Below are 21,803 nucleotides of genomic sequence, written 5' to 3' on the forward strand. Positions count from 1 at the left end.
TGTATTTACTTTGCCACCATGGCCTTTTTTTGCCTTTACCTCCTTATCTCACCTCATTTGTTCACATTGTATATAAACTTATTTTTCTACTGTATTACTGACTGTATGTTTGTTTTACTCCATGTGTAACTCTGTGTTGTTGTATGTGTCGAACTGCTTTGCTTTATCTTGGCCAGGTCACAATTGTAAATGAGAACTTGTTCTCAACTTGCCTACCTGGTTAAATAAAGGTGAAATAAAATACAAATATATAAATAAATAAATATAGGCCAAGGACAATATAAAGTCTGTTTTTTCCCTTATTGTGGGCTACTACTTAAACCGCTGTTACTCTTAATCGTTTTTTTTTTTACTACACTACCTTACTCACTCTGTTTATCAAATGGCTTCACATGTGAATTCCTAGAGAGTGTCACGCCCTGACCTTAGCTTTGTTTTCTTTATTATTTTGGTCATGTCAGGTTGTGACGAGGGTGGTATGTGTGTTTTTGTCTTGTCTAGGGTTTTTTGTAATTCTTTGGGGTTTTGGTATGTCTAGGTATATGTAGGTCTATGGTGGCGTGAATTGGTTCCCAATCAGAGAAAGCTGTTTATCGTTGTCTCTCATTGGGAATCCTATTTAGGTTGCCAATTTTCCATTTTGGTTTTGTGGGTTATTGTCTGTGTGTAGTTGTATGTCAGCAGTCATGTTATATAGATTCTTGTTCGTTTTGTTATTTTGTTTAGTATTCTTTGTTTAATAAAGAATAATGTATTCATATCACGCTGTGCCTTGGTCTCATCAACACGACGAACGTGACAGAGATGGGTGGGGCTAAGGTGTGAACGGTGCTGAAAAGGTGAAGACAAAAAAGAGCTCTCCGGTAGGTGTACCAAAACATTCAAAGGCAATTTTCTCAAAAGTCGGGTTTCAAGTTTAGCAACTTTCAAAGCAGAATTTCTTTCCCATTGTTCCTCAACTAGAGTGTATGATATAGCATTTTGTAAGTCTCTACTTTTATCCAATGAAAAAAAAATCTCCATCTCAAATTCTGCTACATACAGTGCATTCGGAAAGTATTCAGACCTCTTGACTTTTTCCACATTTTGTTACATTACAGCCTTATTCTAAAAATTGATTCAGTTGTTTTTCCCCCCCCAATCTACACACAGTACCCCATTAAAAACAGTTTTTTTTTGCAAAGGTAATAAACAAACTACTGAAATATCACATTTACATAAGTATTCAGAGCCTTTACTCAGTACTTTGTTGAAGCACGTTTGGCAGAGATTACAGCCCCGAGTCTTCTTAGGTATGATGCTTTAAGCTTGGCACACCTGTATTTGGGGAGTTTGTCCCATTTTTCTCTGCAGATCCTCTCAATCTCTGTCAGGTTCAATGGGGTTCAAGTCCGGGCTCTTGCTGGGCCACTCAAGGACATTCAGAAAATTGTCCCAAAACCACATTGTCTTGGCTTAGGGTCGATGTTCTGTTGGAAGGTGAACCTTTGCCCCTGTCTGAGGTTCTGAGCACTCTACAGCAGGATTTCATCAAGGATCTCTCTCTATACTTTTCTCCATTCATCTTTCCCTCGATCCTGACTAGTCTCCCAGTCCCTGCCTCTTAAAAACATCCCCACAGCATGATGCTGCCACCACCATGCTTCACCGTAGGGATGGTGCCAGGTTTCCTCCAGACGTGACACTTGGCAATCAGGCCAATGAGTTCAATTTTGATTTCATTAGACCACAGAATCTTGTTTCTCATGGTCTGAGAGTTGTCTTGACTTAACAGTCATCAGATTAATGAAAGTAATTTATTGAATCAACTAACTATGTTTTATTTGTTACCTGATTTAAATGAATCATGTAACAATTAACTCATTAGGATTTTGGGGCACCACGAGAGCACTTTTACCATCTCCCGAATTAAACTCTAAAGGTTTTTACCTATCACACTCATAAAACAGTCAAGGTTAAATCATAACCTCTTATAATATCATCATTCTGAACAGTCACAACCTTCTTGGAACTGCAAAAATCCCAGCCTTACTTGTTTCAGTACTACACAAATTGGTGTAATTATTTATTTACTAGCTAACTAAAATATAACACAGAATAAACACACACTTAATACATGAGGAAAAGGTTCCTAGCGTACTGACAAAATATGGTGGCTTTTTACACAATGATATGGAGAGAGAGAGAGAGAAAAACAGAAAGAGATACTTATCATTGATACATTTTAGAAACTATTCTCACAGTAATAATATACTTTGCACACAAACCACCCCCCATTTGAAGTAAGAAAACATTAATGTATTTACGTACTGTGAAAATATTGTACAATCCAGGAGTGAAAAGCTCTTACAGACTTCTCCAGAAAGACTCACAGTTGTAATCGCTAGTGATTAACATGTATTGACTCAGGGGGTTGAATACTAATGTAATCAAGATATGTTAGTGTTTTATTTTTCATAAATGTTTTACATGACAGAGTATTTTGTGTAGATCCTTGAAAAAGTGTGTGTGAATACTTTCTGAAGGCAATGCATTTGACCTGATTGTTGTAGCGAACATCCTCTACTTTCATCATACGTGTTGAATAAGCTTGATACCTCTGGTAATGTTATTTCAAAGATTATTTTCAACAGCAAACCAGTTTGACCCACTGAGAGCTTTACACTGGAGAGGTACTCGAAGGCTTAAGAGTTGTGTTACAGATGTGTTACTGTTACTGTGGTTGTAATGACAAAGTAGCTGGTGTTGATCTTGAGAAGGTGAAAAGAAACAGTTTCAGGGCTGGCAAGTCAAATGAACAATATTCTCTGATATGTTCTCTCTCTCTCTCGCATATATCTCTATTCCTTTACAAGAACACCAAGCAACATTTGTGACGACACTCAAGTATCTTCCAATGTTAGATCCCCGCTTGCCTCCCTCTGTTTCTAGATATCATCAGTTTGACTGATGGAGTGAGGAAAGCTTTGCCTTTCGGTAGTGTCACGCCTTGGTCTTAGTATTTTGTGTTTTCTTTAATTATTTGTTCAGGCCAGGGTGTGACATGGGTTTATTGTATTTTCGTATTGGGGTTTGTAGTATTTGGGATTGCGGCTGAGTAGGGGTGTTGTATAGGCTCGCCTGAGGCGGTTCTCAATCAGAGTCAGGTGATTCTCGTTGTCTCTGATTGGGAACCGTATTTAGGTAGCCGGGGTTTCACTGTGTATTTCGTGGGTGATTGTTCCTGTCTCTGTGTAGTTTCACCAGATAGGCTGTAATTAGGTTTCACTTTCCGTTTGGTGTTTTGTATTTTTGTAATAGTTATTTTTTTCATTAAAGTGGGTCACTTTTTTCATTAAAGTCATGAGTAACCACCACGCTACATTTCGGTCCGACTCTCTTTCTACAAACGAAGAACGACGTTACAGGTAGTGTAGAATCTAGTGTGTTAAGTAAATAAGTTTTAAAGGCGTGTGTGTTTGAAGACCGTCTAATGGCGGCGGCCATCAAAAATAAATGGATAGATCAAGTTTTAGTAGAATATAAAGTGTGTGTGTGTATAAGCGTTAGTAGAACATCAAGTGTTACAAGTCCTCTCACGCTGTAGTGCTGTGCTGCTCGAGTGAACCATTCAAATTCAATGCCCCATTTCAGACTATATCGGCCTAAGCATATGGGTGTTTTGAATGAATCATCGCCTTAGAAAGCGTTGTCCATTTTGAGCCCAAGCCACCCCCCCCAACAAAAATAACGGAATTAAAATAATGATTGTGCTATTATACAAAACGTAGCCTACCGCATATTATGCATGGCAGAAGAACATTACAAATCTGATTTAACATTGTTAATTGGTCGAGCTTAAACTCCAAAGTTGAACAAGTTATATTAATTACCATTGAATGTGGACTGTATTATTATGCATACTGAATAGACTGGTTACCTTATACTAAGCTCCAAACATTTTATCCATGAGTCTGGTATAAGGTATGCGCCTAGGGCCTAGGCAATGCAATTGATTGCGCAGGGCGGCATACAGAGTTAGCCTACAATTATAGTGAATTTGTTTTTCATTTCAAATAGCCTAGTAAGAGGGCATTTTTTTATATTGTCACCATGAATAGGCTGACACATTACCTTTTAGCTACAGAATATCTCTCCACCATGTGTTTCCACCTCCTCCCCTCTCTCCTTCATTACTTTCTCAAGAGCGCAGAGAGAGGGGCTGTCCGATATGTTTTGTTGTGAAAACATCTTACTATCGATGTTCCCTGACCAGATTTCACTTGGTTTCCAAAAGTAATCACTGGGTAAGCTGCAGGAACAGGGTTGGACAGACCATGGCATGCAGAGTTTGGCTGTAATATCACCAGTTGTGCAACAAGAGGATGCATGCTCCTAAAACAGTGGTTGATGTGTGGAGTGAGATAACCGGAGTAGCTACATGGCATGAGAACTGGAGGGAAAGTGGCTTTCGATGTTGCATTTTTTCTGTTCCTGCCCATTTGAAAATGGGCCATTCTGAATCAAAACTAATTTGACATATTAGTAAAGACAAGATTAAATTGAGAATAGTCTGATGGGTGTAAATAAACTCAGCAAAAAAATACATTTGCCTTTTTCAGGACCCTGTCTTTCAAGGATCATTTGTAAAAATCCAAATAACTTCACAGATCTTCAATGTGAAGGATTTAAACACTGTTTCCCATGCTTGTTCAATGAATCATAAATAATTAATGAACATGCACCTGTGGAACAGTCGTTAAGACACTAACAGCTTACAGACGGTAGGCAATTAAGGTCACAGTTGTGAAAATTTAGGACACTAAAGAGGCCTTTCTATGCCCAGGGTCCCTGCTCATCTGCATGAATATGCCTTAGGCATGCTGCAAGGAGGCATGAGGACTGCAGATGTGGCCAGGGCAATAAATTGCAATGTCCGTACTGTGAGACACCTAAGACAGCGCTACAGGGAGACAGGACGGACAGCTAATCATCCTTGCAGTGGCAGACCACGTATAACAACACCTGCACAGGATCGGTACATCCGAACATCGCACCTGCGGTACAGGTACAGGATGGCAACAACAACTGCCCGAGCTACACCAGGAACGCACAATCCCTCAATCATTGCTCAAACTGTCCTCAATAGGCTGAGAGAGGCTGGACTGAGGGCTTGTAGGCCTGTTGTAAGGAAGGTCCTCACCAGACATCAACGGCAACAATGTTGCCCATAGGCAAACCCACTGGACCAGACAGGACTGGCAAAAAGTGCTCGTCTCACCAGGAGTGATGGTCGGATTCGCGTTTATCATCGAAGGAATGAGCGTTACACCAAGGCCTGTACTCTGGAGCAGGATCGATTTGGAGCTGGAGGATCCATCATGGTCTGGGGTGGTGTGTCACAGAATCATCTGACTGAGCTTGTTGTCATTGCAGGCAATCTCAACGCTGTGTGTTACAGGGAATACATCCTCCTCCCTCATGTGGTACCCTTCCTGCAGGCTCGTCCTGACACGACACTCCAGCATGACAATGCCACCAGCCATACAGCTCGTTCTGTGTGTGATTTACTGCAAGACAGAAATGTCAGTGTTCTGCCATGGCCAGCGAATAACCCGCAACTCAATCCCATTGAGCATGTCTGGGAACTGTTGGATCGGAGGGTGAGGGCCATTCTACCCAGAAATGTCCGGGAACTTGCAGGTGCCTTGGTGGAAGAGTGGGGTAACATCTCACAGCAAGAACTGGCAATTCTGGTGAAGTCCATAAGGAGGAGATGCACTGCAGCACTTAATGCAGCTGGTGGTCACACCAGATACTGACTGTTACTTTTGATTTTGATCCCCCATTGTTCAGGGACACATTATTCCATATCTGGTAGTCGCATGTCTGTGGAACTTGTTCAGTTTATGTCTCAGTTGTTGAATTTTGTTATGTTCATACAAATATTTACACATGTTAAGTTTGCTGAAAATAATTGCAGTTGACAGTGAGAGGACATTTCTTTTTTTGCTGAGTTTATGATCACTTGATGAGAAACAGCGTGTGCAGCCTGAGGAAAGGAACAGAGCGCAAACTTTTTTTGCAACTTTCTCAAATCATAATTCAGCTCATATATGTTTTGATTTCTGAGACATGAGGTTTGTATTATTCACAACTAAAGTTTCCAAATAACTCGAAATCTAGCGTATAGGACCTGTTTCAAATGATCACCTTTATGCATAACATAGCTACTTCATATGTGCATGCACACCCTCTTGAATAGGAAAAATATCCTTTCTATTTTTTTCAGCTAAATTCAATTATATTCTTCTTACTATAAAATAATTTAATATAAAATAATGGCACTGGGCTTATACACATCTTTTCTGCTAAATGAACAAGCCAGCCTGTGGCATGGCGCATAGCCCAATAACATACGCATATTCTGTTCTTCTGAAATACATTGTCTTCATATCATAATGTTTCTTTAGACCTGCCTAAAATAAATGATGTCAGGCCTCCCGGGTGGCGCAGTGGTCTAGGGCACTAGACTACCGCGCCACCCAGGAGACCACAAGAGACCCTGGTGGTAGCTACTATCTTGTCTCATCGCTACAACTCCCGTACGGGCTCAGGAGAGACAAAGGTTGAAAGTCATGCGTCCTCCGATACCCAACCAAGCCGCACTGCTTCTTAACACAGCGCGCATCCAACCCAGAATCCAGCCGCACCAATGTGTCAGAGGAAACACCGTGCACCTGGCAACCTTGGTTAGCACGCACTGCACCCGGCCCGCCACAGGAGTCGCTGGTGCGCGATGAGACAAGGATATCCCTACCGGCTAACCCCTCCCTAACCCGGACGACGCTAGGCCAATTGTGCGTCGCCCCACGGACCTCCCGGTCGTGGCCGGTTACGGACTGGGCGCGAACCCAGAGTCTCTGCTGGCACAACTGGCTCTGCAGGACAGCGCCCTTAACCACTGCGCCACCCGGGAGGCCCTGGTGGCGCATTCTAGAAGGGCAAGGAAGGGAGTCAAATCCAGACTCATAGCATAGAAGAAACAAACATTTGTGAGCGTGGAGTTTGGCCAGAGCAATGAGTCTGGGTAGCCAGGCTGATCTTTTACTAAATTGTATTTAATTATAGAATGGGTTGATGCCATTGAATATAGAAGATAGAGACATTACCTGTTGGATCTGGTTAGATATTACTATAATATTGATTGCTTGCAAGCCATGACTGACATCAAGCAAAGGATACTAAACCTGGATAGGTGGATATAAGCTTCTTATTTCACATTGAGTTAACAACATTAAGGCCGGATTCAATCGAACAGCTATACACCTGTTAAAAGACAATGTTCCCATGGTTATGGAGACCGCATGCATACATCCGCTAGTGCTGAGCGATTAACTACAATTTCATTTTTCTGGGGGGTTACTAAACAACAACTTGGTTTTGTTTTTGTCCCGGCTCCGGTTACACTTTTACGCCTGCTACGTTAGGTTAAGTACACACAGACTGTATAGAACGCATTAGAGAGACATGTATACAACACAACGACGAGAAAGATAGAGACAGTTCATGGAAGTATGCCTTATCTCCTTTGAAGAACTAGTAAAATACGTTTGTCAGACAGCCCTGAGGCATACTTAGGCAGGCTAGCCTAGCTAAATAGGATGACTAAAGACAGTAGATTATAGGGAGCACAGAGATAACTTTAGATGGTCTGGCTGGCTGCTACTGCCTGAGCAGAGATGAGATGATGACTGAAGCCCTTTCCTGCAGAATGACTAAAGTGCCCTCTAGTGTCCTCATGGGTGGAATATTATTCATCTTTTTCATAATTTCATAATTAATAAACATGATTTATTTTTAACCAATGAAATTCTGGTGTTTCTATGTCAAATGGTTTTGTTATATTTCTGTCTTATGTGATCTATTTAAAGTGTAACATTGGGAGGCAAACGCAACATGTAATACATGGCACAGGTGTATTTTCTTTAAACCCGTAACCATGTTTGTGAGGTGTATACTTTTATTTCAAAGTAGATTTGTTTAATTAAGACTACCAAGGAACACTCTGTGTGACCCTGATTTAGCCCACTGCAGTTAAAGGTTAAGGAATTAAAAATAATAAAGAAATCAAATAAAAACGAATATACACAACTAAAATATTTTATTATTCCTATTTTTCTGTGGATGTCCACTCAATGTTGATCTGACAATGGAATATTTTCAATGTTTTGGCAATTGAATGTTCGCAATTTTCAGCTGTAGAATGTCCATCAAAAAGCTCTAAAATCATTGTAATGTCATTCTTCTTTCTTTTTTTTTCAAATCGAATCGACCTCAGAAAGCACTAATAGCTCAGCTTATATCCGCTCAATTGGAAATTCCTACATGAATATATACTACAGTTTACTATACAATACTACAGTACTTACTATAGAATTCAACTGTAGTATACTGTAGAATATTATAATACACACTATATTATCCCTCGATCATGTGTAGTACTGACAATAGAACAGCGGTGATTTTAGCCTGTAAATCTTGTTGGAGCGAAATAAATTAAGTTTTATGTATGCCATCAAAGCCACTACACAACACAACACAACACTAAACAATACATGAATTGCTGTCTTTAGTCCACAAAAACACTACAGTGAATACTACAGTAAATTCCGCAAAAACACTACAATATTTATACATTTACAAGGTAAGCATTTCCTTTGTGTGGACAGCACTGTTATGATAAAATTGTTTATCCTCAGAAAGACCACTTTCTCAAATGATTAACGCCACATTATTTCTTATTTTTCTATGGACATTTAGCCAGCTGAGACATTCAATTAATAAGTATGGCTCTATTGTTATGTCTAGTCTGTCCAGTTTTCCACCGGGGTGTGGTCATAAGAAAGGAAAGGTAGCCAAGAAACTTGTCAAATATTGGCGTTGGAGGAGATGCAAGCTCCTCAAGAGATTTATGATCACCTCCCTCTCCAGGACACACACACATACTCCTCTGCCTCTTCAGCTGTTTCACTGATGTATCCCAGAGGTAGTGGAGTGTGTATGGGTTGGTCACACTCATGTGGGTGTGTGGGCCAGAGCCCATATAGTATTGATGCCTGGCAGGCTCTCGTACTGCTGATGGAGACTCTGTGTGTGTGTGTGTGAGACTGTGTGTGTGTGTGCGTGTGTGTGCGTGTGTGCGTGTGTGTGCGTGTGTGTGTGTGTGTGTGTGTGTGTGTGTGTGTGCTGATGGAGACTGGCTCCTCAAGCTGTAAATTGGCATAATGTGTCCTACAGCGGTCTGCTTCACAGGCCTCTATCAGGGATTCCATCTGTCCTGGACAAACACACACAACTTTTCATAATCGAGATGCCTCCTTCAATGCCTCTTCTCTGTTTCGCCTGCGTGTGATGTCTAAGAAAAATGGAGTGGAATTGAGATTCATTGTTGAGTGGAGGATTAACATAGGAGTGAGTGTGGAGCGTAAAAGTGCTTGATAGCTCAGACAAAGGTTTGTCCTAGACCTAGCCTCATGCCATGTAATGTCAACTAACCTCCTAGTTTCAATGTACAGAGAGTAAGAGCTTGTGAATCTCAGCCAGAGTTTTTCATCTTTGTACCTGTAAGTAAGTGGCCACTCGTGTGTTAAGTCGTTCACACCTCAAGGCACTTTACACATATGGGGCCAAGCTCCCTGCCATCCAGGACCTCTATACCAGGCGGTGTCAGAAGGCGGCCCTAAAAATTGACAGACTCCAGCCACCCAAGTCATAGACTGTTCTCTCTGCTACCTGACAGAAAGCAGTACCGATGCACGTCTGGAACCAACAGGACCCTGAACAGCTTTTAAACCCAAGCCATAAGACTGCTAAATATACTGAACAAAATATAAAGTGTTGGTCCCATGTTTTATGAGCTGAAATAAAATATATATAATATAATATATGCCATTTAGCTGACGCTTTTATCCAAAGCGACTTACAGTCATGTGTGCATACATTCTACGTATGGGTGGTCCCGGGAATCGAACCCACTACCCTGGCGTTACAAGCGCCATGCTCTACCAACTGAGCCACAGAAGGAAATCCCAGAAATGTTCCATACACACAAAAAACATATTTCTCTCACATGTTCTGCACAAATGTGTTTACATCCTTGTTAGTGAGGATTTTTGTTGTTTACAACATGTGTAACTCTGTGTTGTCTGTTCACACTGCTATGCTTTATCTTGGCCAGGTCGCAGTTGCAAATGAGAACTTGTTCTCAACTAGCCTACCTGGTTAAATAAAGGTGAATTTTTATTTTATTTTTTACTTTGCCAAGATAATCCATCCACCAGACAGGTGTGGCATATCAAGAAGCTAATTAAACAGCATGAACATTACAGAGGTGCACCTTGTGCTGAGGAAAATAAAAGGCCACTCTATAATGTGCAGTTTTGTGACACAACACAATGCCACCGATGTCTCAAGTTTGTGGGAGTGTGCAATTGTAATGCTGACTGCAGGAATGTTCACCTGAGCTGTTGCCAGATGACTGAAAGTTCAATTCTTTACCATAAGCTGCCTCCAGCGTCATTTTAGAGAATTTAGCATTACATCCAACCGGACTAAAAACCGCAGACCACGTGTAACCACGCCAGCCCAGCACCTTCACAACTGGCTTATTCACCTGCAGTATCGTATGAGACCAGACAACTGATGAAACTGAGGAGCATTTATGTCTGTAATAAAGCCCTTTTGTGGGTAAAAACTCATTCTGATTGGCCGGGCCTGGCTCCCAAGTGGGTGGTCCTATTCCCTCCCAGGCCCACCCTTGGCTGTGCCCCTGCTCTGTCATGTGAAATCCATAGATTAGTGCCAAAGGCATTTATTTAAACTGACTGATTTCCTTATATCAACTGTAACTCAGTGAAATCTTGAAATTGTCGCATGTTGCGTTTATATTTTTGTTAACCAAATAGCTACCCAGACTATTTAACCATCTGCATTGATAGTCCTTTTTTTGCACCGTTTTTTTTTGTCTCATACGCTGCTGCTACTGGTTATTATCTGTCACTTTATTCCTAGTTCTATGTACTGTATAAATGTACCTCAATTACCTCGTAACCCTGCACATCAACTCAGTACGGGTACCCTGCGTATATAGCTAAGTTATTGTTATTCATTTTGTATTCATTGTTACGTGTTCTACCTTTCTATTTCGCAATTTTCCTTCTCTCTGCATTGTTAGGAGGGCCCGTAAGTAAGCGTTTCACTGTTAGTCTACACCTGTTGTTTACGAAGCATTTGACGAATAAGGGAAATAGGGAAATAGTGTGCCATTTTGGATTCAAACTTGGTCCTCTCTTTCTGAAGGTAATAGGCGTTAACCTGGGTTTCTTTTTCCATCCTCTCCTCTCTTCTTTTGTCTTCCTCCCCTGCTACATTCCTCACCTCACTCTCTGACTTGCTCCAACAAGTTTATCATTTTTGAGAATGTGTGTGTGTGTGTGTGTGTCCCTGGTTATTTTCAGCAGCTGTCAGTGAGGAGGAGTGAATGTTCTCCCTCTGCTGATTGTCCTTGCTGTGGAGCGAGACAGGGGAGACTGGAGGGACAGAGAGTGTGTTTGTGTGTTACAGCCCCTCTCAGCTGAGGGAGTGTGTCTGTCCTTTCAGATGGTCCCAGGGGCCCAGAAGGGCTGTGAAGAAGGGACAGGGTGCACGAGTAGGGCACTCACCATCATTACTAAATCATATTCCCTTCCTTGCACAGTCATATGATATGATGGACCAAACCTTGACTGATACTAAGACTTTTTAAAATTCACTCACAGTTGCTTTTGAGGGTTTTCTAGAGGATGTTTGACAGTGAAGTGTGTTCTCTCCCACACTAGGTGTAATGCGAAAATGAGTCACAGAACTATAATGTCAGAGAAAGGGAGCGAGAGCGAGGGTAAATAACAGAGAATAGAGGAGAGATGGAAGTGGATGAAGGAGGTAAAGAGAGAAGAGTGGAAGAGTGGGTGTATAGGAATATTGAATCACAAAGAATTTCTGCCAGATCAAAGCTAATCCTTATTTTAAGAAGGGTTTTTACTAATACCCCTGGCTGTCTTACCCCTCAAAGGCAGGGCTTTCTTTATCTTTCTCTCTTCTTCTCCATCAGTCTCTCCGCCCGCTCTCTCATCCCCTTCAACTTTAAAATGACAGATTTTTCTGCATTTGACTTGACTTTGACATGGTGGTAGAGAACGCAGAATGATTTAGAGAAACTAGGTCACGCGGATAGTGAGGAGAGAAGCGGGTATCGCGTCAGGACCAACTCAGAAAGATGCATTTTGCCTGGGAAGGGAGAGAGGAAAAGAGAGGGGGGATGCTAACCACTCCAAATGGGTTTTGTTAACAATGGATTTAGCAACCTAACAAGTCAGACACCTTTGTATCCCAAATGGCACCCTATTCCCTAACTAGTGCACTACTTTTGACCAGGGCCCATAGGGAATGGGATGCCATTTGGGACACAACAGTCTTTTCCACATGGACGTCTTCACAATGGCTGCAAGTCCATTACAACGTGGGAACAAACAGGTGTAAGAGCTGAGGGGTTTAACTTGACAAGCTGAGGGGTTTAACTTGACAAGATCTAATTTGCCAATACTGTTGACATGACTGTAGAGCTCTCCAACCTCATTCCTGGACAGCTACCATCCTGTAGGTTTTCATTCCTAACACGATAGGAACGTATTTCCTCCAACGTTATAATGAAAAGGTGCCTCTCGGTCCCAAACCACAAGTTTTCTGGAGACTTGTGGGAGGAGTGCTGATGAAGTCTCCCGCTGTATGTGCTTTCGGTGGCCTGATTGTGTCCAGACTGAGGAGAAGTCCGAGCACAATACATCCCTGACCATCTCATGAAGTGGTCAGCCAGATCTGAACACAATCGGACCACAAAGCGATGTTTGTGCATCTAGACCCTTCTTTTCAATGCAATATTTGTTTTCTGATAGCAGAAGTTACATGTAAGACTCAAGTGTAGACACTATCTAAGCTACTAAGACATGTGGCTAATACCGTACAAGCTGCAGTGTCCCTATAAGGCTTAGAGATGGAAGAGGAAAGACAAATCTCAATTTACTTTGAGTCCAAACCTCATTTCACACTCCCAACTCACAGGAAAATAAAGCGTAGGAAGAGATCCTCATTAGCATTTTAACAGCAATATTTTGACAGAACCTAATCATCTATCTGCAATGTACATGGATTAACTAACATGGCTGATATGATTATGCAAGATGAAGTATGGGAGTAAGAAACACCAAAATAAACTTTCACAGAGCCTGTGCAAACTAATGGGGTATTTAACAGATCACAACATTTCCTTTGCAACTTTGGGCGTTCACCCTCACATTTCAAGTCCTCCATGAAAGCAGGCTGCTAAAGAGAAGGACAAACTCATTTGCTTTCATGGAGGACTGGCTTGAATTCTGAGGATGACCACACAAATTATTTTCACCATGAGCAAAATCTATTGGTTTTCAATCCAAAGTTGCAAAGAAATGTTGTGATCTGTTTAATAGACACTTAAGAGCCCAAGCAAAATGGATGAAAAAGTGGTGGTATAGCAGCAACAGCGGCATCTAGTGATCAAAAACCGAGACTTATTTTTGGTAAATAATGCAGACGACTTCAATGACTCATTTCTCTGAACAGTGGGGGAAAAAAACATCAGATTCACAGGGAATACATTACATAGTATAAAGTAGCAATTCTCCAAGCTGCATCTTTATAATACTTGTCAAGCATAGAGAACTGACACTGTATACTGGTTGTTGAGGTGGGATTGCCGTGGGGCTTGGGGGATCTGTGGGTTACTTTTGACAAATGTTTTGTATTCCTCATGCCTTACTCGTTGGTAGGATGAAGTCTGTTCCATATCCGATGTTGGGTACTATATTTATTTAATATTATCTGAATCCTGTAAACTAAAATGGCCAATTTGGGTGCAATCAATTAGCTATATTTCCCTGAAATCAATTCCAATGTAAACAAAATAATGTTTCAGAAATGTCAATCTTACCTGTTTCTAAGTACAGGAACAATTTCAGAACAATCTGAGATGGTGGGTGTCATGGCTTGCTGAAATGACATGGAATTAATCGCTTGGGGCTCCGGGTCGCACAGTGGTCTAAGGCACTGCATCTCAGTGCTTGATGCATCGCTACATCACCCTGGTTTGAATCAAGTCGGTATCACAACCAGCCGTGATTGGGAGTCCTAATAACAATTCACCCAGTGTTGTGTGTGTGTGTGTGTGTGTGTGTGTGGTGTGTGTGTGTGGCGCTACCCAGGGGGAAATGAGGGAGACAAAGGCTGCCTGTTAAATGGCACCCTATTCCCCCATAAGACTCTGGTCAAAAGTAGTGCACTATATTTGGAATAGGGTGCTATTTGGGGGACACACAAAGCCAACATGCTCCTGCTCTTAGAAGTGATGCCCACTTCTAAACACGCACACTTTTATTTGATTTTTTTATTTCACCTTTATTTGACAGGGTAAGCCAGTTGAGAACAAGTTCTCATTTACAACTGCGACCTGGCCAAGATAAAGCAAAGCAGTGCGACAAAAACAACACACATAAACAAACGTACAGTCAATAACACAATAGAAAAATCTATGTACAGTTGTGCAAATGTAAAAGATTAGGGAGGTAAGGCAATAAATAGGCCATAGAGGCAAAATAATTACAATCTAGCATTAACACTGGAGTGATAGACGTGCAGATGATGATGTTCAAGTAGAGATACAGGGGTGCAAAAGAGCAAGAAGATAAATACCAATATGGGGATGAGGTAGTTGGGTGTGCTATTTACAGATTGGCTGTGTACAGGTACATTGATCGGTAAGCTGCTCTAACAGCTGATGATTAACAGCTGAACCCTCTCTGACTCGTGGTCCTCTTCAGCCATTAATGCTGCTGTCTTCTCTCTTGTTTCACAGATTAACCACCATGTGACCTTGATCTTCCTGTGACATCACACCGACACTGAGACGGCGGGTGGGTGGAAGGACACACACGGAGGGACGCAGAGCAGAGCACCGAGAGGAGAGCACAGGAGAGGCTACATACTTAAACAGTGCAGCTTTGCTGTGAGGAGGATTCAAGCCCCTTGTAGAGGATCTTGATACCGTTTGGCTTTCTGCTAATACAGTCAATTAATAAGAGACGCTCTTCTTTGTCACCTTGGTTTGTGTTGCAGTAGTCAAAAACACCACCATTTTACAACAAAGGGTCCCAAGCACCTTTTCATTTGTTTACGCAAGAGGATAAGAGTTGAGCACGTTCTCGCCTTCTTCTGAAACTAGCCTTGTGAAGCCAGCCTATTCTGTTTATAGTAAGTGAAACGAAACGTGAGCGCAACGGTCAGTCTGCTCGGCCAGGCTATCGAGGACCCATAATAACAGTCCATAACAAAATGGAGACTCTGTCTCTCTCGCAGGACTCCATCTTGGAGTGTCAGATCTGTTTTAACTACTACAGCCCGCGGCGGAGGCCCAAGCTGCTGGACTGCAGACACACGTGCTGCTCCGTGTGCCTGACCCAGATGAGGTCCAGTCAGAAAGAGATCCGATGCCCCTGGTGCCGCGGCGTCACCAAACTCCCCGCCGGCTTTTCCGTATCCCAGCTCCCTGACGACCCCGACATCATCACCGTTATCGCCATTCCGCACGCCTCCGAGCACACGCCGGTCTTTATCCGCCTGCCTAGCAACGGCTGCTACATGCTGCCCCTGCCTGTCGCCAAGGACAGGGCACTGTTACCCGGCGAACTGGGCTGCCGGTTCTTGCCAGGTGGCAGTGGGCAGCAGAAGGTGGATGTGGCGGTGGTGGCTATGCCTGAGTTGCAGCCCCTGGGTCTGGGGATGAGTCTCGAAGGCCTGGAGGAGACAGAGAGAAGGGGAGTTGGGGGAGGTGGTGGTGGAGGGGGGAAGGGCTCCACGTGGTCCGGGGTGTGTACAGTGATCCTGGTAGCCTGCGTCCTGCTCTTTCTCCTGGGAATCGTGCTCCACAACATGTCCTGTATCTCGAAACGCTTTACTGTCATCTCCTGCGGCTGAAGGGAGGGGCCAGAAGGCATGTCAATTAACATGCCTCTCCCACCCCCTAATGTGGCTCCACCTCTCCTCAGCCAGGACTATGACGAGAATAAGGGATTTTACACATATCAGGGGTGGCCAAGGAAACTGCCGACAGACACACAGAGAGTGAGACAACCAGGACAACCTCGAACAAACTAGGGAAAGAATCTTGCCTCCAATTGTTGACTTGGAGTTATTCTGGATACAAATACTCTCTCCCTCTGATTTGGGGTACCCTATGGACCTGGGGCCAATGGTAATTCACCATGACCGATCTGTCCTGGTCTGTTTCTTTCTGTGGTCAGTAGAGTTACTTCAGTCAGTGATCATGTTGTTTAGCTAAGTGTCCGTACTGAGTACATATCTCCAGCTGGAGCTGCAATATACAGTGTTAGGACCTTTTGGCAGACCTGGGATCAAATACTTTAACAATCTTTTCAAAACCTTTAAGGGATTGCTTGAGTCTGTCTGGAGTGACAGGTGGGCAGGGCTTGGCGTTTTTGGGACTTTTCTATTGGTTTATTAAGCCGGGAAAGTTTAAACGGGCACAGATGTTTTTTAAATGGATTTTTCAAGTAATTGAAACCCAGATCTGCTTCTAGTCTGCTTTTGTCTTTGCTGCGATTTAGCAGTGTATAAATTAGCTATGTACAGTCCACCAAACCACCGTTGCTCATAAAGGGACTGAACAATCAATACTGGTGGTGGTGGTTCACTGTGGTTGTGTCCCATATGGCACCCTATTCCTCATATAGTTCTCTATTTTGCCCTATAGCCCTATAGGCCCTGGTCAAACATAGTGCACTTGAAAAACAAGTATTTCGCTGCATCTTAGATAACATCTGCAAATCTGTGTTTTATTATTTGATATTGGGAATAGGGTGCCATTTGGGAAGCAAGCCTGTGTTTCTTATTTTCTCAGAATCACTCTAACGTTCTGAAAACAGTGTTTACTTACTGTTGCTCCAATATGTAATGCAGTACTGTATGTATGTATGTATGTGTTTGTATTTTGATCAATAATGTGTTAAACACAAAAACAGGGAAATATGTGATTGTGTGTTGTGCTATATACATATAAACCAGCCTATATTTGACAGAAAGCACACACTACATGTATTCAGTAGCCAGCCAGCCTAAAGTAATAATGATTAAGTTACTGTTGAGTATTACAATTAATTGCCTAACCCCGATACCCTTCACTGAAAACAGATGGTCATTGCTTTTAATATTGAACTCTCTCGCTAAGTCGCAAATGGCACCCTCTTCCCTATATAGTGCACTACTTTTGACCAGTCAAAGGTAGTGCACTATATAGGGAACGGGGTGCCATTTAGGATGCATCCTATGACTTTGACCTGGTTATCACGAGTGCCCATACACTCTATCTCTACTATCAATCTCCCTTTAGGTTAATACTATATTTGATGTTTGTATGGGGGGTGTTGGTTCACAGTGAGGTGGAGTGTGGGTGCTGGGAGGGGTTAGGAGTGGGCGGGTGGGGAGTCCCCATCTTAATGCTAATAGCATTGATTTCTGAACCGTTTTAAATACTTTCTCTTCTATGCCGGTGTTTCTCTTCCTCTGTGTTTCAAATGGCATACCATTCCCTGTATAGTGCACTACTTTCAACCGGGGCCGGTAGTGCCCTGGTCAAAGTAGTGCACTATGTAGGGAATAGGGTGCAATGTGGGACACATCCCATGTCTTTGTTGTTGTTGCCAAAATGATTGTGATCCAGTTTCTACTGTATTAAAGCAATTGAGTGTAAACACCAACAAACAAACAGGGTGAACTATTTTGTATAGCAGCCATGTACAGAATGATTGTATTTATCCTTGTTGTCCTACTTTCTATTTGTGTTCTACATGTTTACTTCTGTCTGTCTGTAATAGTAGCCTGGTCTAGAATCAACTCTTGTTGCAGCAGGTTAGAACCCTTGGTGGACAGTGTTTGGTAAAGATGTGGTTGGACTGGTCTAAAATCAGTGCTAAAGACAGTGGGTTATTTAGACACCTTGTTAGGTTTCCAAAATTCCAGTAACTTTCCCAATTTTTCCAGAACTCCTGGTTGGAACCAATCACAGCCAGAGAAAGAGGAGGAGGTTGTAGAAATGAGAGATTTCAGTTGTTGTGGGATTGGCTGTTTAGCTCTTACCTAGGGATAATTGCACTGGGTTTCTAGGCTAGCTATTAAACTGAGATTGTGCCATCTCACTTAATGACTGGCTTTTTAAGGAGTCCAATATGGTGTTGATGTTTAGAGGGGAAGGATAGAGAAAGGGTATGTGCCAAATGGCACCCTATTCCCTTCAAAGTGCACTACTTTTTTTCCAGGGCCCCAACGTGCACAATATAGGGGATATGGTGCCGTTTGGGATGCAGGCATAGAGGTCATGCAGAGGTTCCATCATGGCCGTTGGTGGCCCTGGCATCTCCCTGCGATACATAGTAAGTGGTGGCTCAATAGCTGACAACTTTTTTTTCACTCATCGTAACAGACATTTTGAGGTGGTGCATATGAGTCAGCAAAGGGCCAATTGACTGTCAGCTATTGAGTAACTTATCTAATGATACATAAGCCGCCCTGAGTATTGTTATATTAGACAAACACTGAAGATGTATTGAATATACTGTAAATGTATGGTGCCAGTAAACCAGACTAGTTACATTAGTTACACTAGTTACATTGTCTGTAGATAGATACCGCAGTAAACATCATAAACAGTACCCACTGGGCATATACTAGTTGAATCGATGTTGTTTGAATCAACGTGGAAAACTGATTTGATTTGAAAAAAATACATAAAAAAAAAAATAATCATCCAACTTTTAACCTAAATCCAATGACCTGGTGACATGTTTTGTTGATTTCACATTGAATTGACCAAATGTAAATCAAAACTAGATGTTGAACTAATATGGACACAACTCAAGGCCTCACACCCAGCCAGGCTTTGGTTTGGTTCCCAAATTGCTACCTATTCCCTATATAGTGCTGTAGTTTTGACCAGAGTCCTATGGGTGTCTGTCTCCATCATAGCTAGCCTCTTATCTGAAGGTCTAATGGCCAAAGAATTTCTTTAGGTCAGTGGTGGCTGTTGAGGGGAGGATGGCTCATAAATTGGAATGGAAAGTTACCTTTCCATGTATTCCATTCCAGCCATTACAATGGGCCTGTCGTCGGGTTTAAAGTGGCACCAGCCACCACTGCTTTAGATCAGTGTTGTTTGATGTAATAATACATACAGCCAGTAAAATGACTTGAACCAATGGACTCAATGTGTTGGAAATCCATGTTGTACTGCCAATAGATCCATTGTTAAAAGATGCAATGCATGATGCTTGGATGGAGTTAGTAGAGGTTGGGGTCTCATATGCAAATGAAGGTAAAGAGGAATGTCAAACAATATACACTGCTCCAAAAAATAAAGGGAACACTAAAATAACACATCCTAGATCTGAATGAATGAAATATTCTTTTTAAATACTTTTTTCTTTACATAGTTGAATGTGCTGACAACAAAATCACACAAAAAATGATCAATGGAAATCAAATTTATCAACCCATGGAGGTCTGGATTTGGAGTCAGACTCAAAATTAAAGTGGAAAACCACACTACAGACTGATCCAACTGATGTAATGTCCTCAATCAAGTCAAAATGAGGCTCAGTAGTGTGTGTGGCCTCCAAATGCCTGTATGACCTCCCTACAACGCCTGGGCATGCTCCTGATGAGTTGGCGGATGGTTTCCTGAGGGATCTCCTCCCAGACCTGGACTAAAGCATCCGCCAACTCCTGGACAATCTGTGGTGCAACGTTGGTGGATGGAGCGAGACATGATGTCCCAGATGTGCTCAATTGGATTCATGTCTGGGGTCAGTCCATAGCATCAATGCCTTCCTCTTGCAGGAACTGCTGACACACTCCAGCCACATGAGGTCAAGCATTGTCTTGCATTAGGAGGAACCCAGGGCCAACCACACCAGCATATGGTCTCACAAGGGGTCTGAGGATCTCATCTCGGTACCTAATGGCAGTCAGGCTACCTCTTGCGAGCACATGGAGGGCTGTGCGGCCCCCCAAAGAAATGCCACCCCACACCATGACTTACCCACCACCAAAATGGTCATGCTGGAGGATGTTGCAGGCAGCAGAACGTTCTCCACGGCGTCTCCAGACCGTCACGTCTGTCACATGTGCTCAGTGTGTACCTGCTTTCATCTGTGAAGAGCACAGGGCGCCAGTGGCGAATTTGCCAATCTTGGTGTTCTCTGGCAAATGCCAAACGTCCTGCACGGTGTTGGGCTGTAAGCACAACCCCCACCTGTGGACGTTGGGCCCTCATACCACCCTCATGGAGTCTGTTTCTGACCGTTTGAGCAGACACATGCACATTTGTGGCCTGCTGGAGGTCATTTTGCAGGGCTCTGGCAGTGCTCCTCCTTGCACAAAGGCGGAGGTAGCGGTCCTGCTGCTGGGTTGTTGCCCTCCTACGGCCTCCTCCACATCTCCTGATGTACTGGCCTGTCTCCTGGTAGCGCCTCCATGCTCTGGACACTACGCTACCACTAGAGTGAAAGCACCGCCCGCATTCAACAGTGACCAAAACATCAGCCAGGAAGCATAGGAACTGAGAAGTGGTCTGTGGTCACCACCTGCAGAACCACTCCTTTATTGGGGGTGTCTTGCTAATTGCCTATAATGTCCACCTGTTGTCTATTCCATTTGCACAACAGCATGTGAAATTTATTGTCAATCAGTTTTGCTTCCTAAGTGTACAGTTTGATTTCTCAGAAGTGTGATTGACTTGGAGTTACATTGTGTTCCCTTTATTTTTTTGAGCAGTGTAGTTATAAAAGGTGTCTGTACACAATGTTTGATGATGCATTAGAGTGGGGATTTTTGGACTGCGTCCCTGAGTAGGATGTGTGTCCCAAATGGCACCCTATTTCTTATATAGTGCACTACCTTTGACCAGAGCACTATGAACCCTGGTCAAAAGTAGTGCACTATATAGGGAAGAGGGTGCCAATTAGGACTCAACGATGGATACATTTTCTCACCTTTCTATCCCTAGAACACCTGTACTGTATGATTATGAGAGAGGGAAGGAGACTTAGGGTTGTCAGTCTGCTTGTGTGTTTGTCAATCAGTGATGTACATTTCCTATAGTAGTTTATGTTTGTGTCCGGGTTGACAGAAAAAAACAGCTGTTTCAGTGATCTATTAAATAAACCTGTGAAATTAACCAGCACTCTTTTGTCTTATTTATTTTTTCAACAACTATTTGTTATTTTAAATCAATTAATACTCTTAAGAATAACAGGCCCAGCAGCCTAGTTAGTTGGGTTTTGGGGCACAGAGTTGAACAGCAGACAGAGAAGCGTGAAGAAATATTATGGTTTTACTTACAGTGCTTGTAAAAGCCCACAGTGCAAATTTGATGGTGAAGGCATTTTCAGTCTAGGTATTCAAGGCAAAATAAATAGTTGAAGGTCAAGTTTGCTAACTACCTCTCTCAAAGAGTGCAGTATATAATGTCAGAACATCTGCTGTCTCAGCCACTGCCTGTCACCAAGGGTGTACCAGAAGGCTCGATCCTAGGACCCACACTCTTCTCAACTTACATCAACAACATAGCTCAGGCAGTAGGAAGCTCTCTCATCAATTTATATGCAAATTAAACAGTCTTATACTCA

General features: G+C 42.6%; 1 protein-coding gene across 2 annotated transcripts in view; it reads left to right on the top strand.

Annotated features, from left to right (window-relative positions):
* Window positions 1-21,346, top strand: part of LOC118374486 (E3 ubiquitin-protein ligase RNF152-like) — a 179,849-nt gene extending 158,503 nt beyond the window's left edge. For both annotated transcript variants that reach the window (XM_035760919.2, XM_035760910.2), the window contains exon 2: window positions 14,963-21,346. In XM_035760919.2, the coding sequence (XP_035616812.1) occupies window positions 15,439-16,080 (642 nt within the window). In that variant the 5' untranslated portion in view covers window positions 14,963-15,438 and the 3' untranslated portion in view covers window positions 16,081-21,346. The remainder of the gene's footprint in view (window positions 1-14,962) is intronic.
* Window positions 21,347-21,803: the final 457 nt, after the last annotated feature.

This window comes from Oncorhynchus keta, chromosome 4, assembly GCF_023373465.1.
Source record: "Oncorhynchus keta strain PuntledgeMale-10-30-2019 chromosome 4, Oket_V2, whole genome shotgun sequence".
Taxonomy (NCBI): Eukaryota; Metazoa; Chordata; class Actinopteri; order Salmoniformes; family Salmonidae; genus Oncorhynchus; species Oncorhynchus keta.